At 39.3% G+C, this 17295-nt stretch overlaps 2 protein-coding genes across 6 annotated transcripts in view; both read left to right on the top strand.

Annotated features, from left to right (window-relative positions):
* The window catches only part of TPD52 (tumor protein D52), a 93095-nt gene extending 83111 nt beyond the window's left edge, over positions 1-9984 (top strand). For 3 of the 4 annotated variants that reach the window (XM_081816178.1, XM_006727143.3, XM_081816177.1), the window contains 3 exons: positions 1338-1379; positions 2868-2916; positions 7227-9984. In XM_081816178.1, the coding sequence (XP_081672304.1) occupies positions 1338-1379; positions 2868-2916; positions 7227-7340 (205 nt within the window). In that variant the 3' untranslated portion in view covers positions 7341-9984. The remainder of the gene's footprint in view (positions 1-1337; positions 1380-2867; positions 2917-7226) is intronic. The other variant, XM_006727146.3, reaches the window with a different exon arrangement.
* Positions 9985-13022: 3038 nt separating this feature from the next.
* The window catches only part of MRPS28 (mitochondrial ribosomal protein S28), a 109081-nt gene continuing 104808 nt past the window's right edge, over positions 13023-17295 (top strand). Inside the window, exon 1 of one of the 2 annotated variants that reach the window (XM_081816180.1) lies at positions 13023-13279. In XM_081816180.1, the coding sequence (XP_081672306.1) occupies positions 13064-13279 (216 nt within the window). In that variant the 5' untranslated portion in view covers positions 13023-13063. The remainder of the gene's footprint in view (positions 13280-17295) is intronic. The other variant, XM_081816179.1, reaches the window with a different exon arrangement.

Here is a 17295-nt window from a genome sequence, read left to right as displayed (position 1 = left end):
TAGATCAAGCAGGAAAAGAATTAGCAAATTCCTCCTAGAATAGTCTTATACCCAAGGTATCTACCACTCTTATAGAGAGAATGGTGAGCAATATGGATCTTTGCATGTGTCATGCACGACATTAAGTATGAAGATATCCAAATATTTTACCAATTATCTTGACTATGTGAACTGCCAGCATATTTTGATTTATATCAAGATCATACTCCCATGTCATTACATATTAGTGCAAAACTAGATTGGGGGAGCTTCTCTTGAAACACACTGTCATTTGTAACAACAGATTTTTTTGAGAAGACTAAATCACACACGCAATACTCAAATATAATTGAGAATACCTTGGACTGTCCAGCCTAACCGAAGGAAAGATTTCCTACCAAAAACGCTCTGTCAGTCATCAGAATATTTCAAGGACAGCAACCATTATCTTCAATTTACAGTGACTTTGTGAGCCCCCAAATTAAAGTGCTTTCATCTTGTGAGGTGGTCTCTATGGGAGATGGCTGAGAGTAGATAATAGCCTTGAACCTGAATGGTGGGTGAACCTGCATTGCCCTAGAGAAGTTGGTCCCAGTAAAACAAAGGGCCACATGTTATTTGAATGAGCATTAAGAACATTTAGTTAATTGGGATGAAGTACAAGTGTCTCTTATTAGAAAACTGATACTACTCCTAAGGTGTGATCTATGAATCTCACTTGAAGTCGTCAAATAGGTGATTTATTTTGGTCTGATCACAAATCTGTGGGAGAAAGGCAGCTGCTGGAGCCCTTCACTGGCCTCACTTGTGCGTGTGTGTGCCTGTGTGTCTGTTTTGTTTTTTGAGGGGAGGCGGTGAACATTGAATTAGGAGTCCCGAAGACCCAGGTTCCATTCTGGATTCTGCTGTGACCTTGGGTGAATCATTTAACTTCTGAGCCTTGGTGCTAGAAGCCCTACAGACACAGAGGAAAGCACTGTAGAGTGTTCAAAGTGCTATAAAATTCAAGGGTGAATTATTAGTTCTATTAACTGCGTGGGTTAAATTGGCTCATGAAGGGGATGCCTGGCTGGCTCAGTCAGTGGAGCATGTGACTCTTGATCTTGGGGTCATGAGTTCAAGCCCACGTTGCGTGTAGAGATTATATAAATAAACTAAAAAAAAAAAAATTAAAAAAATTTTAAAATTGGCTCATGAATAAAAATAAATTATGTTGGAATAACTTTGATCCCCTCCACCTCAAAAAGTAGATTAAGTCTTCATGGTGCCCAAAGAATAAGCTCCTAGAAAGCAAGGTTTTATAACGTCTAATCACTGTACTAACTTCATGTCTATCTCTTTTTAATGCTGCCTCTTAGTATCCGCTCCATTCAACATTCAATTAGCATGCCTGCTATGAGGTAAAGTATATTTTTACAAAATGTAGTTGCTCTTATGCTTTCTTATTCTTTATTTAGATGTTTAACTTGAACTGTTCTGAAGTAGGGACCTGGGGTTCTGCTCTAAGTAAGCTGCGCATCCACACTGTGTCAGTATTCAGCCGCTCTTCCTATGATGTTAAGATGGGTGCAAGAGATCCATTAAAGATTTGTGATTTAAAAAAAAAGAATTATCTCTATTGCATTTGTAAACCCATAAAATTGTTTCATATCTTTAATCTGCTTCATTGGAAAAGTGAACACGACTCATCTAATAAAGCTGCTTTCGCCCAGCTTGTGTAAAAGGTGTCCCACCACACCTGTCTGCATTAGCTTTAGTTGCTCCACTTTTCTTCCGTTTCTGCTTCCCTCATCCCGTTGTGACATTTGGAGCCAACTGCGATTTAATTCCACAGTCCGCTTTCATCAGGAAACACGTGCAAGTGGTGTATGTTATTACCGCATTTAACCTCTCTAGAGAGGCAGAGAATTTTTAACAATATATGCTTGGCTTAACCTTCAGTATTCATCAGAACTATCTGGAGAGCTTGTTAAACCCCCTGCTTGCTGGGCCCCACCTCTGGTTTCTGATTTCTGTAGGCCTGAGGTGGGACCTGAGAACTTGCATTGCCGACAGCTTCCCAGGAGCTACTGATGCATCTGGGGCCCCACCCCTTGCGACTGGCTGCCCATCACCACTGTGGGAGGGAGGAGACCCCTTGTTCCCTTCTTTACCTTTTTCATCTAGGTTAATAGGAAGGATATTCGAGGTCCGGTGGATAGTCTAGAAGTTTTGGAAACCCAGATGTGAACAACATAGGTGCTATGATCTTCCTTAATTAATATGGATGAATGTGAAGGCGTGGGAGAGGCTTCGCCTGGGCTCAGAGTGCTCTGTCAGCTGGGGCAGCTTTGTGATGCAGACAAAACCACCTTTCTTCGTGTCTCCCTTCCTTTTGGTCTCTTTCCTCGGCTCTAATGCTGCTCCCTGGGAACCAGGATCCCTGTTTTGGAACGTTACGTGGTCTGCTTGTCCTGTTTGGGGATGTGGGTTCGTGTAGGACTCTTGCAGGGCAACATGGGAATTTAAACTTGACCTTTAGAGTCTAGTACCTTCACCAAAATTAAAGTGGCACGACTAGATGGTTGAAGTGACAGAACTGATGTTTTACCTGCCTTTGTTCTCTCTCCTCACACATGCACTTGACTCTGTTATCCCATATGTCTGAGACAGGCTGTTTGTGGAACTGAAAGCATTGTTGTAGAAATCTTAGACCAGAAATTGATCATCCTACCTAATAATGCAGATTTGTGTGTACGCCTGCACACATATGTACAGTTAAATATGTCTTGTCTCTTTGTTGATTGAGAATAATGGCGAAAAGGAATACAGTCAACTAATGATGTTTGCAAAACTGGTGAGTTTTTGTTAAGTGTTTGTAACATAACTCTTTTTCATTCTCTCCATAGAAACTCCCCAACTTTCAAATCATTTGAAGAAAAGGTTGAAAACTTAAAGGCAAGTAGAGATGAATAGTGATGTCTTACTTGGTACCTTAAATTTTTTTGCTGTGGGTGAATTATTCTCATTACTCTTTCTTTCTAAAAGTATTTAAAGAGCTTTAATAACTTTATTCTCTACATTATTATGGGTGATATATTCTCTTTTAATCAGTTTTTTGAGTGTATGTTGTAGCATGGCAGATGCTAAATGCTGAAAGGAAATGTATAATTTCAAAAGCAGTATAGTACTTGAGAACTGTGTGCGACTCAAATACTTTTATAACCAGATAAAATTTAATATAAATTTTATTGTAGAACATTAACAAGAACATTATAAAAGCACAAAAAATAACACACAGAAACATTGGTCATACCACCTAGAGTCAGTGATATGTATGTAGTAGGACTACACCTTTGTGCTTTAAGAAAGAATTAACCAAATACAACATATACATTTTCCTATGCCATTAAATATTCTTCCTCAAAATTATATTTAATGGTTGCTTGCATGTACCCTATGACAGGTATTGTTTGTTCAGTCCTTTAAGATGTTTGTTCAAACATTTAAGATGATGATGATGATGCCATGGTGATCATTATTGATGATTTATGGTTTTATTTTTTGATGGCTTTGATTTCAGTGAAGGTGGGCATTTTTCCACGACTAGCTTTATTAATTTGTAAATTGTATTTTTTTTCAAGATTATACTCAAAATTATAAAATCATCAACTCTTAGGATCACAAGTGAAAGGTTGTCTAGTTCCCATCCACTGCCCAGCCTTCTCTACAGAGTTTGTGCAAAGCCAGTATTTCCTTTCTTCATAAACTAAATGTGATAAGTACTATAGATGTTTTTAAGGATTAAAAGCATTATCTTTTTTTTTTTTTTTAAATATTTTATTTATTTATTTGAGAGAGAGAGAGAAACAGCATGAGAGGGGATAGGGTCAGAGGGAGAAGCAGGCTCCCCACTGAGCTGGGAGCCCGATGTGGGACTCGATCCCAGGACTCTGGGATCATGACCTGAGCCGAAGGCAGTCGCTTAACCAACTGAGCCACCTAGGCGCCCTAAAAGCATTATCTTAAAAGCTTTATATAAATCTGCTTAAAAACAAATACTCAGATTTAGTCTTTCAGAACTGTAACTGAGTCACTTATTTCTAAATGCGTCTTTCTTAAATTGCAGAAACAGGGGATGCTTATGGAAAGAAAGAAAGAAAACCAAACACTGTCCCATGACCTGGAGCTTTTTTCTTGCACAAACATGAATACACACCTTTTGTCTTTTTTTTTTTTTTTAAAGATTTTATTTATTTATTTGAGAGAGAGAGAGAATGAGAGACAGAGAGCATGAGAGGGAGGAGGGTCAGAGGGAGAAGCAGACTCCCTGCCAAGCAGAGAGCCTGATGCGGGACTCGATCCCGGGACTCCAGGATCATGACCTGAGCCGAAGGCAGTCGGTTAACCAACTGAGCCACCCAGGCGCCCCACACCTTTTGTCTTAATACATAAATGTATAAACATTTTTTCAGAAAGGAATCACACTGCACACACAGTCCTATAACTTGTTCATTCAGACCCACTAGCATACATGCTCTATGATCCTACAGACATGGGGACCTGTTCTTTTTACTCACTGATGCTTCTCAAGGGCCTAGAATAGTCCTTGGCACATTGAAGCTACTTAATACATATTTGATGAGCAAAAAATATATCCTAGTCATTCTTCTAGGTCTGTATGAGACCTGCTTTATTCTTTTTAATGCCTAGTCATGTATTTGAAAACAAACTGTACATTGTAGAAGTCAAGGCTTACTGTAATTCGGTTCTCACTATTTGAGGTCTATCGTAAGGCTCTCCTTGAAATCTGCGTTAAGCATTAGTTTTTGAAATGATTGGTTGGAAAACCAGACAACTGTATTCTTTTGACACTGAAGATGAGGAGAAATGTCCTGGTCATTTACTATATATTCTCTCTCTGAGTATTGATTCTATAAATTGTGGTGAAACTTGGCTTTTGAAACATGACTAGGTGCCATTCAGATAAAAAGTTGTAATTTTTTTTTTTTAAAGATTTTATTTATTTACTTGACAGAGAGAGAGACAGTGAGAGAGGGAATATAAGCAGGGGGAGAGGGAGAAGGAGGCCCGCCAAGCAGGGAGCCCGATGTGGGGCTTGATCCCAGGACGCTGATGCTGACCTGAGCCGAAGGCAGATGCTTAATGACTGAGCCACCCAGGTGCCCCAAAACTTACAATTTTTAAAAGTAAAGTTTATGAAACAGATATCCTCCCAAGGGACTGTAAAATATAGTTGTACACTTGGGATATAATTTTGCTAAATTACATTTATATTCAATTAAACATCAGGTCTACGTGTACTTTTAGGTTTGGATTTTGGATTGATTCATTGATCTGATTATTGAGCATTTGCCATGTGCCAGGGGTAGGCCCTGGAGATACCACAGTAATCAAGAGACAGAGACCCTTTCTGCAAGATGTGTAGACAGTTTAATGGCCAATGAAAATAAAGTGAGGTAAGGTGCCATGACTGGGAAACTCTGGGATGCAGTGGGGACCAGTACCAGGAATGTCTGACCTAGCCTAGGAGGGAAGGTAGGAGAGGGCTTCTCATAGGACACAATAATATAAATGGAGGTTTTTAGGTTGAGGGGAATGTTTGGAGCTTTGGAGCCCTTTTGAGGAATACCAGGAACTTCGCTGTGCTATAGGGTAGTGAGCAGGAGATGAAGCTAGGGCGATGGGTAGGCCACACTAAAGAATTTGGACTTAGGGCAATGGGAAGCCTTTAAAAGATTTTAGACAATGTGGGTGGTTTATCCTGTGCATTTTAGAAAGATCACTGGTGCCCTGCAGATCTGAGGGGAGGAAGATTGGAGTCAGGAAGACTAGTTAGGAGGAAGGAGTTGTAATCCAGGCCAAAGATGGTGGTGGAGTGAATTAAGGTAGTGCTGATGTGATGGGTTGAGAGAGATTTAGAATTTAGAAACGACAGCCCAAAAGTCATTGATTGATTGGATGTGGCATAAGATGGGGAAGGATCAAGGATGACTCCCAGGTATCTGACTGGGCCAACTAGGTAGGTGCTACAGCCATTTAAAGTCTTAAAGAAGGCCTGCTTCTCCCTCTCCCACTCCCCCTGCTTGTGTTAATGCTCTCACTATCTCTTTCTCTGTCAAATAAATAAATAAAATCTTAAAAAAAAAATAAAGTCTTAAGAATAGAGACCAGTTGTGGGAGGAGTTCAACGTTAGACATGTTGAATTGCAAGGGTCTTAATATTTTCCTCTAATTAAGACGTGTTTTAATAAATTTAATAAATATACAGTAGACACAAGTCATGCAGATTTCCCAAACAATTCAAAGATTCGGATGGGAAACCAAAGCGAGTGAGAAAAAATTTCAACTAAATTCCAACTGATAATGTGTCTGTGGCTAGTCAGTTAAGATTGAACTACGAGCATCAAGTTAAACCTACTGTGAGTTGCATTGTGGGTTACTGACTGGTTTCCTAATGTTAGCTCTCCTGTTGGTCAGTAAGGAGAGGTAACAGAGAGAGCATAGATATGTCAGTGTTATTAAGGATGAAGTGAAATAATAAGGGTTTTGAAAAGCATAAAGTATGATACAAATATAAGGCAGACCTATTCATGCAGACAGATGTTTATTGACAAAATTTCAGGCCAGATTTGGAGTAGTGCTTCACAAACTATAACTTGTCTAGGAAGCCTCTGGAGACCTCTGTAGATGGGCGTGGGGAAGTTGGTCTGATCCTACATGTCTAACAAACTCCCAGGTGACGCTGAGTCTGTCTGGGGGTCCTTGCACCACACTTTAAGTAGCAGCGGGTTAAGAAATTTACACTGTAACTGGGAAAAATAGATATAATTCTTTCCTTTGTCGTATTCAATATTTCTTTAATGAGTGTAGCTGAGTGAACAATCTGATGGAATACAAAGTGTTATCCAAATATAAAGAGACTTCGAATAGATATTTTAGAATAATAGGTCTTAGAAAGTTTTTTGGACAGATTTTTCTGGGAAGAACTATGAGCAGATGGGAAAAAAGAGGAGGGGTAGAATCTACCAATCTGAATATTTCCGCAGAGGAGCCCGCACGGTTTTCTTTATTAAACTGCACCAAAAACACTGCAACAGTACTGAATTCTGTACATATATGATCGTCACTGGGCTATTAGGTCCCAGATCGATTTGTTCTTCAAAGTAAAATTTGAGTTACTTTTTTGCAGAGTCAGCTGAGTTTATGTTTCATGATGTCTTGTCCTTTTTGAACTTTTTTTAAAGTCTAAAGTAGGGGGAACCAAGCCGGCTGGCGGGGATTTTGGAGAAGTCTTGAATTCAACTGCAAATGCCAGTGCGCCGGAGCCTCTTCCAGAACAGACGCAGGCGAGCCCATGAGGTCCTTACCTTTGTTCTGCTACCCACTGCCAGATGCTGCAAGCAAGATCCAAGCACATCTTGTCAACATTCGTTGCCGTGAATTTCCACCAGATGTGCTTTTAATTAGCTTTACATATTCATTTGACCAAATAGTTTGTGGGTTGAACAAAATAAAAGTATATCTTCACTTCTGTTCCTGGGAAACACCCTTTAATGTGCATTTAAGGGCCCTGATTTAGGAAACACCATTATAAAAAAACACAGGTAATCCCTGGGGATCCTCATTAGAATGATCTCCGAAGCTTCAGGTTATCATAATTGCTTTCCTACTTTACAAAATTGCTCTGGATCTGGGATGCCACTTTGATCTTTGTCTTCAATATGATTTTCTTGTTTCCTTCTTGAACCTCTGTGTATTTGATTGCTAACTAAAATTTTCTTTAAAATTTCCTGAATCCTGGTTATTAAAAGTTTTGGCATAATTTTCTTTACCTCCGAGGGAAGAACGACCAGCTACAAAAAATATTTTTGAATAAGCATTGTTCCGATAGAAGGTATATCTTTTGTGTCTGAAGACAGCAGACTAAATAAATCAGCTCTACATCCAATTTGTTAGTTTGGTAAGTGACAACGTGTGAGGTAGTTCAGAGTCCTAGGTAACTTGAGAGTGGAATCCTCACATCCTCGTCACCATTTGTGACAGTAACCATTTCAGTATATTTGTTATTATGCCACTTCTCTTAACTTATTTTTCATGAGACTGAATTTCTAGTTTCAGAGTAAGTTGCAAAATAACATTTTGAATCAGGCATATTATAATTACCAGCAGGTTGAAATATGAACACTCTCATCACCTGTTCCATTCAAAAGCCTGAACGTTTTTTAGATCTCAGTAGCTGTAAAAATGCTAAGATCAGTCACATTAGGGGAGACGTTGCTGTCTTCATTTAATTCATTTAGCACCATTTAAAAATAAGCACACGAAATTGTATGACTAATTTAACTTGAAAAGATTTTATACTAAGGGGTTGGTGGTAGGTAACTCCTGAGGATTTAATGCATTAATGAAAATCAACTGATTGTTTTCTACTTATTTGTTTTCATTGTGTTAGAAATTATAAAATGTAGACATTGCCCCCCTACTTTGAAAAAATGGCAGGGCTGAATGAACCAAAGCCTCTAGAAGTATCTGCATGGAGGCCAAGGTACTCTCTTCTAATAGCTACTTATTCATCACTATTACCTTTTCATTATTCTGTGTATGGTTATGGCCTATAATGTTGTATTTGTTATTTATCAAGTTGTGATTGTTTTAGTATTGTTTATGCCAAATGTTAATTGCCAAGCTTGGAGTGACCTGAGGCATTTTTTTTTTAAAGCATGACTAGATTTAACTTCAGGATAAATTATCTTATGAAAACCAAATTTGAAAAGCCACAAGTGTTGATTGTTATGAGTAACATGCTGCCATTCTTGATTGCTAGAGCTTTTGTTATAGCACTTTAGATGCAACTGAAAATATGCTCTATTAAATGTGAAAAGCCTAATAAATTCTGTCTATCAGTAGTATAGGTCTCAATATTTATTGTGAGACCAGTGGTCTGGAAACAGCTTGTATTAAATAATCAACTGGTGTCTATGCCAAAAAAACCATTTTTTTTTTTTACTATCTGCTTTAAATCACTACTTAATGGTGTCAGACTAACATATAAATTATTTCCTTGAAGAGGCTTTAAGGCAATTGCCCCAGTTGTTGAAGCACTGTCCTGGAGGACTGGATCTGTAAAAATTTGTCTTTTTATAGAAATACTGTGGTTACTCATCATAACTGTTAAATTATTTTTTTCCAACTAGTCTTTCATTTTTTTTTTAATCATCTTTTCATCACATTGTTTCTTGGGTGTCCTGCCCTGTTACTATCTTTCAACTTTGGCTGAGTGAAATATATTCAGATCTCTACTTTATAATGAGAAATGATAGAATAAGGAGTGGAAAATGGGATGGGAGTATGTGAGTATTGGTGATGGTCATGAAAGAAATTGGGAGAATTGCTTTTCCAGATATCTACCTATACTTAATTTTAAATGATTTAATCTTTTGCAAAGTACTCTGCATCTTAAAAGTAGTAGTAAAAAGTAGTGAGAGATTGAATTTAGAAAAACAAACATATGGACTTAGAAGTATTATTCAAAATAGTCTTTGTGGAAGATTCAATATGAATTCACAGATATTTAAGAAATTTGGAACATAGTAATTATTAAAAATGCCAGAGAGTTCCTGGTCACTCTATTGAATTTTGTGTTTGACACTGTAAGAAAACAGTAACTTGAGAGTGAAATCTCAGATGTTTAAGTGAACAAGAAGTGTGACAGAAGGAAATAATCCCTAAAATTAATCCCTTTTTACAAAGGATTGTCTTCAATTTATGGAGTTTGTGGAAAATAAAGCAAGAATTCTCATGCTTATGAGGCCAAAGTAATCATTGGAAGAGAGAATTCACTGGATTATTCTTTTAGTAATTCAAACTACTGAAATAGAGAAGAAAAAAAAAACACCTTTAATTTGGAATCACGGTTTCTGGATCTGTTTATCATTAAATGCACACTGTATTTTTTTTTTTTTTGTATAGTATTTGAAAACAATAAAAATTCTGTAACTTGGGTATGGGTTCTTTTGTATGTATTATGTGTCAAGGAAAGAGGTGAGTCCATTATTACAACTTCTCTCCAGACACTTCATATCCTAGATATGGAAAAACCCCCATTAAGTAGCAATATGGAATTAGTGTATCAAAACTGAAAAAGTTAAATGTTGACTATAAGTGACTGTTTGCTTGATGTATATAGAGGAGATGCTACATAAGGTCCTGTCAGCATCATATGTGTTTCTTTATAGCTCTTAAGACTCCGATGAAAAATCAGATTTTTTTGCCCATAGCGAAGAAACATTTGACGATTAATTTGGGACTGTCCCATTGTAATTGGATTAATTATAGAGACTGTGTTGGGTTAGAGTTATTATAAAATAGTATCACTTTTAAGTAAACCTGCATACCTTATACAGATAATTTCCATATTATTCAGACTCTGAAATCAAAATGAACCAAAATCAGAATGAGTGGAAAGAACTCTTAGTTTATAAGCCTTCAGAGGGCAGGGCCTGCATGTACCTATCACCAGCCAGGATTTCATACTTATATAAATGCTACTTGGTGACTAAATTTCTTGCCAACTCATATACAATTTTGATTACGGAGTAAGGTTGGTTGGTAGTGTGATTCTTTTAATTTGGTGGTCTTCCTTAGTATACAGTAAAAACCTAACACAGTTTTGTTGTGGGAATATTTATAAGTGGGTATGATCTTTTGCTTTAACATTCTCCATGTCAACATGCTTTGGTCTTCCTGGTTTCTAGGATCAATTCTCTATTCTTATTTTCCACTTGGACTATTTTCTGATACTCTCTTCTTCCAACTCCTTAAATGTTACTGCCTGTCCCTATTGATCTTGCATACATGATCTCCTTAATGATCTTAGTCATTTCAGCCATAGAGATGAATATCTTTAGAGTAATACTATTATCTCCCCAGTGTATCACTAGTCCTGTCCTTTTTTCTAGGTTTTTATGTAAGCTTTAAGATAGGAATTTCTAATCACTTCCTGGTCACCTCCACACAGACATTAATAGCCACTATTTATTAAACTTTCAGTAAGTGTTGGGCATTTTGACTCATTTCTCTTAAGTCGTTGCTCAAGGTTGTGGCAGTGTAACCATTTTATAAATGAGATTAACAACCCTCACAGGTGGAGCCAGGACTTGAACTATATTCTGTTCACTTTCCTTGCCATCCACCATTACTAATATTTTTACAGAGTGTACTAACAATTTGCAAGCTACAGGGGAAAAAAAGAGGATTGTATTTTTAATAAAACAAGAAGGAAGGTGTAGTGCAAGGAGTAGAGCAGGATCAGAATCCCTAAGGTGCCATCAAGAACTGATGGTTACAGTTGGTGTTCATATAGGCTAGGACAAAGTATAGATATCTCCTTGTTGATTTGCCCAGTCCTTTACAGTTCCTCTCATTTCATACTTCTAATGTTCTACCCAAGGGAAAGAACTAAGCATAACTTGAAGTCAGTTGATACAAACTTTTATATATTAAAAACCTCAGGATTTGTCCCACAAGGTCCACTGTCATAATCCTCAAGGAATTTATCATTTGGCTAAGGTAGGACATGAATATATCTATTGAATTTTAGAGCTGGGACTTTAGTAATCCTATTTGTTCTGTAGCTATTGATTTAGTTAAATTTACAAAGCACTTAAAATTTAGCAGGGGGGCTAATGGCTTGGCTTTACAAGTGAGGAAGCCAAATCAACATTAAATTGGTCTGCCTGAGATCAGGATTACAGTCAACTATAACTAAGGGGTTCATGAAGTCACTGGCCAATGCTCTTTACAAATTTACCACTTTTTCCTGAAGGGAAGTATAAGTAGCAATAGCCACAGATAACAAGGCAAAAATGTCTCAGGTAAGACTTCATTAATGGTCAAATGAAATAAACAGCTTCAGTGCCAAGAAAGAACACCCTGGAGTAGAATCTATCTTAAGCCCCCTACTGAATTTGTAACGATTACCCTACAGTTGGCTAGTAGTAATGTATGTGATTCATACAATTATGCACCATTCCAAGGTTAATGCACTTCTAGTTTTCTGTGTACTAACCATGCAATTGATGAGAACATCAGAAAGACACAAAATCTGTAGTCAGATACTATTAAAATAAGGGCTGTGGTTATACATAAAAATTCCTTCCATCAAAGTACTTGCAAATGAACTGTAAAAGGGCTTGCTGTGGATTAATATAAAACTGATAGAAGATCGATGGACAGCTTAGTTTGTGAACATTTTTAAAGTTAGGCTTGGTTTTGAAAGGGTAGGCAAATTCTCGGAATTAACATTGATGAGGAAAAGGGAGAAAATAGGGTGGGGATCTCTGGTGGTGTCTTTTTAGGCACATTCCGAAATGTAATTACTTAGAAGGAATTGTAGCTATCTACAGGTGACAAAAACGTCTCAGAAAGATTAACTTTTGAACATCAGTGGACCGACCTCAGAAGAGGCGAAAAAAGACAAACTTGGGAGCCAGGATTTCACACACATTCATTGAACTCCACTGTGTGTCCGGTGTCAGGGATCCAACAGCAAGGAGTTTACAAATTCGGGAGAGCAGACGCAAAACAACATTAAAAGTAAACTATATAGCAATGTTAAGAATGCTAAATGGTACAAAGGAAACCCGGGGACTCCGATAGTGTGTTTGGGGTTCCAGTTCTAAATAAGGTAATCACGGAGAGCCTCATATTTGAGCAGAGACCCGAAAAACAAATCTTGCGGCCATCTGGGGTAAAAACCCAGGCGGGGGGCTAGCAAGTGTCGCATTACTAGAATTTGCGGCAGGACAAGGGCCAAGCGATGCTCCGAGGAACGAAATTCCTGCAAGTCAAAAACACTTTCCACGAAAAACCTAGCAGATCGCTGCCTGTAGGGGACCCCTAGGCACCAACGATTTAATTCACCGATTTCAGTTCAACCATCTCTCCCTACCCCCGTCCCCTGCACCGACTACACTGCACTCCTGGGTCGCCAGTGCTCGGCAAGTGGGTGGACCATCCGTTGCTCCGCCCCGTGGCCTGCGCGCTTGCGGAGAGGTCCAAGGTCAGAGGTTGCGGAGCCGTCATGGCGGCGCTGTGTCGGACCCGTGCCGTAACTGCCGAGAGCCATCTCCTGCGAGTGTTTCTCTTCTCTCGGCCCTGTCGAGGCGCAGGCACTGAGAGTAGCTCCGGGAGCGGGAGTTCCGACTCCACAGAGCCTAAAATGGGCCAAGGCGGCTTCGCGAGCGCTTTGGAGCGGCATTCGAAGCTGTGGCGGAAGGCGGAGCTCGAGCAGAAGACAGTGAGTAGCGGGAGCTCGCCGGAGACGCGGTGGATGGGGCTGGGGTTTGAGGGGTGCCCCGGCGTGGTGGGTGGAGTGGGAGTTGGGGCGGAGCCTGGCCTACGGGTGGGGCTAGGATCAGGGGTGTGTCTTGGCCTTGCCGCGGGGCTAGTCCGCAGAGAGCTAGTGGTTGGTGTTTTTCTCCATTTGCTGTACTTCTGTGCGGCATTTACGTGCTGGACTTGCTTTGTCCGCACGCCTTTGCGCACATCTTCCTGGGTGAGTGCTGGACGGGAAACCAGCAGGGAGCGCTGCCAGTGAGGCGGTCTAGGGCGACTCCTGGGTCTCAGAGAGGAATTGGACTCTCCCACCGGGGAAGGCTGGGCGCTCTGCCGTCTACTTCTTTATAACACAGAAGTTCCAGCGTGGAGCTTGGTGTCTGGCGTGCAGCGCTTTTTATAAATATTTGTTAATCCAGTGAATAGGTGAAAGAGAATTACTCTCTCTGAACTTGAGCAAGCGTTTAACCTGTCAGTGCTTTGCATTCCTTTTCTGGAAATGACAAAAGTTTCACATGTCTCAAGCAACACTTTGTAAAATAGGATACAATAGATAAGTGAAATGGAACAGATAGACATAAATACGAGTCACATTTTTTTATTAGATTCAGCAGACATGAAATTGGATGTCTGGCAATGTTAAATTATATAAAAATAAACACTCTCAATTTCTGTACTTATTTCTTTGGAGACCAGCCCCCAACAGTTCACAGACTGGTAGTGTCCTGGATTATAGGAAACTACCTGGAATTTAGTAATTGTTAATAGTTATTATTGACAAAATTTTTCTAAAATCCAAGGATTAGAAGAAGCCTAGTGTATTAGGTTTCTGTTTGCTCCCATAACAAGTTACCACAAATTTAGTGGTTTAAGACAACACAGATTTATTATTTTTAGTGCTGTAGGTTAGAAGTCGATTGATGTCTCACTGGGCTAAAATCAAGGTGTTGGAACGGTTTTGTTCCTCTCTGTATGTTCTGGGTGGGATCGGTTTCTTTGCCTTTCCAGCTTGTAGAGGATGCTTGCATTCCTTGACTTACTGCCCCTCCTTCTATCATTTTCAAAGCCCGCAACAGTAGATTGAGTCCTTCTCACAGTTACTAGACTCTTGTGATTACTTTGGACTCACTCAGATAATGCAGGGTAATCTCCCTGTTTGAAGGTTAACTGATTCGCAGCCTTAATTCCATCTGCAATTTGATTTTCCTTTGCTGTGGAAGGTAACATAATCACAAATTTCAGGGATTAGGATGTGGACATATTGTTGGGGGGCGGGGAACATTTTTGTCTACCATACCTGGAGAAGTCATAAAGTCCTAAAAGGATGCCGGTGACTGACCTGAAACTGACTAATGGATGGATTTAAATCCATCCTTGGTGGATGGCTTTGAGGATTAAGTGCGGTAAAGTAGGAAAAGTATAAATATAATTCACATTTCCCTTCCCCAAAATATTTTTATAGGTAAGGGATTTCTTATTTCTCATCTTCCAGCATTTCTCACTTAACACCCCTTCCTGCATGTCTTATCACCACATTCCAAACACATTCAGAAACTACCAGAAAATAATTCTCATCTGCTGAGTTAATTGTGGCAAGTGTGAAATTATAACATCACAGGTAGAGTGTTTGAAACGCCATGTGGTGATCATACTTGGGGGTTTCACATGGTAAGCAATGTTTGTTTACTGAAGGAAACAACCAAGGTATTTGAGCCTGATCAGGATTCCATTGCCTTCCTTTCTCTTTGGTTTTTCCAAGAGGAGGCTGGAGTGTTTCTTGGAAGTCCCAGCACATCTATTAAAATTGTTCAGTCCAGCTCAGGCTGAATAGAGTCTCTCTGAGCAGTTGTTCTCTGCCTAACACAGTTTAGAAAACATTATTCTACTAGATGGAGGTTAAATGTTTGATTGTGGGGTGCCTATGTGGTTCAGTCGGTTCAGTGTCCCGACTCTTGATCTCAGCTCAGGTCATGATCTCAGAGTGAGTTTGAGCCCCAGGCTGGGCTCCACGATGGGCGTGGCGCCTATTTTTAAAAAAATGTGGTTGTGACATGTGGTTCACATATTATTCAAAATTTTTCAATATTTCGGTTTAATGGAAGGAAGGAAAATTCCCTGGAGAGGAGGGTATCAGGAGGCTGGGTTGTGATCTCCATTCTAAGAGCTCTTAGCTTCCGAACATTTCCAGGTATGTGGATCCCTTTACTCATTGATGCCACTGACTCCCTGATCTAGGTCATTATACACAGTGGACAGAGTTATCTTCCTAAAGTTGGCCTCTGTAATCAGACTGAATGAGATGCTCTTTTTGCTTTGCTTGAGAATCTTGTAAGCCCTCCTTCCCACTGCCTACAAGATTAAATACACATCTCTCCATCATCAGCCTGCTGCCATTCAGGACCCAGTCCAGTGCAGAGATTATAGAGTTTAGGTTCCGTTTCAGAAGGCCAGGATTCAGAGACTGGTGCAGCGATCTTACTAGTTAACTTTGGGCAAGTTACTTAGCCTGTCTTAGTTGGCTTTCTTATCTCAAAGTGGGCATAATACTCTAACTGGGGTTATGGTGGAGTTTGCATGAAATAATACATTTGAAATGCTCTCAGTCCAGTGACTGCTGCAGAGTAAGCTTTAACTTAGTACATTTTAGCTTTGTGTGGCCTCAGCCATTTCTCCTCCAACCTCCTGCCTTCTGAGAATAGTTTCACAGAGAGAGATGCTTCCAGGATTGCATAGTTCTTTGAATGAAATCCACTGCTTTCCTAAATAATTAATAATAATTAAGCTTCCAGGATTGCATAGTTCTTTGAATGAAATCCACTGCTTTCCTAAATAATTAATAATAATTAAACTTTAATTTAAAAAAATATGCACATGCCATTCTGTTTAATCCTAATTTAAGGTCATTTGTAATCATTAGTATGTTAGCTTGTGGTTTCAGAGAAACGTGTGCATACTTCAGAATAAAGCTTTTCCTGGCTTTTTTCCCCACTAGAATATAAATTTCAGAGGATAGAAACCTGGTTTGTCTTGTTCTGTTATATCCCCAGCACCTAGCACAGTGCTTGACGTAATAAATGGGCACTAATAAATGTTTGCCAAATGGGTGAATGAATGAATAGTACACATAGTGCATATTTGAACTTCATTATCCTGGGCTGTCTTTGTTTTCCTTCTAAATTTTTATTTAAATTCTAGTTAGTTAGCATGTTGCTTTCAGGAGTAGAATTTAGTGATTCATCACTTAAATCATAACAAGTGCCCTCCTTAATACCCATCACCCATTTTACCCATTCCCCACTCACCTCCCTATATCAACCCTCAGTTCTCTATTGTCAAGAGTCTGTTAGGATTTGCCTTCCCCTCTCTCCTCTTTTTTTTCTTTCCTTCCCACATGTTCATCTGTTTTGTTGCCTAAATTCCACATATGAGTGAAATCATGGTATTTGTTTTTCTCTGACTGACTGACTTCGCTTAGCACAATACGCTCTAGCTCCATCCATGTCCTTGCAAATGGCAAGATTTCATTGTTTTTGAATGCTGAGTAATATTCCATTGTATACATACACCACATCTTCTTTATCCATTCATCAGTCTATGGATTCTGGCTCTTTCAATGGCTTGGTTATCATTGATAATGCTGTTACAAACATCGAGGTGCATGTACCCCTTCCAATCTGTATTTTTGTATCCTTTGGGTAAAGACCTAGTAGTGCAATTGCTAGATCATAGGGTAGTTCTATTTTTAAGTTTTTGAGGGACCTCCGTTCTGTTTTCCAGAGTGGCTGCACCAGTTTGCATCCCCACTAACAGTGTAGGAGGGTTCCTTTTTCTCTACATCCTCGCCAACATTTGTTGTTTCCTGTGTTATTAATTTTGCTGTGTTGTCTTTGAGTTGAGATCTGTGTGTTATTGCTCAAAAACAGTTGTATAGCTAAGAATAGTAGGGGTTTCAGCATATCAGTTAGGTGTGCTTATCCA

This window comes from Leptonychotes weddellii, chromosome 4, assembly GCF_054177405.1.
Source record: "Leptonychotes weddellii isolate Sample4059 chromosome 4, ASM5417740v2, whole genome shotgun sequence".
Taxonomy (NCBI): domain Eukaryota; kingdom Metazoa; phylum Chordata; class Mammalia; order Carnivora; family Phocidae; genus Leptonychotes; species Leptonychotes weddellii.
The sequence above is the reverse complement of the archived record's forward strand: the minus strand, read 5'-3'. Positions and strand labels throughout refer to the sequence as shown.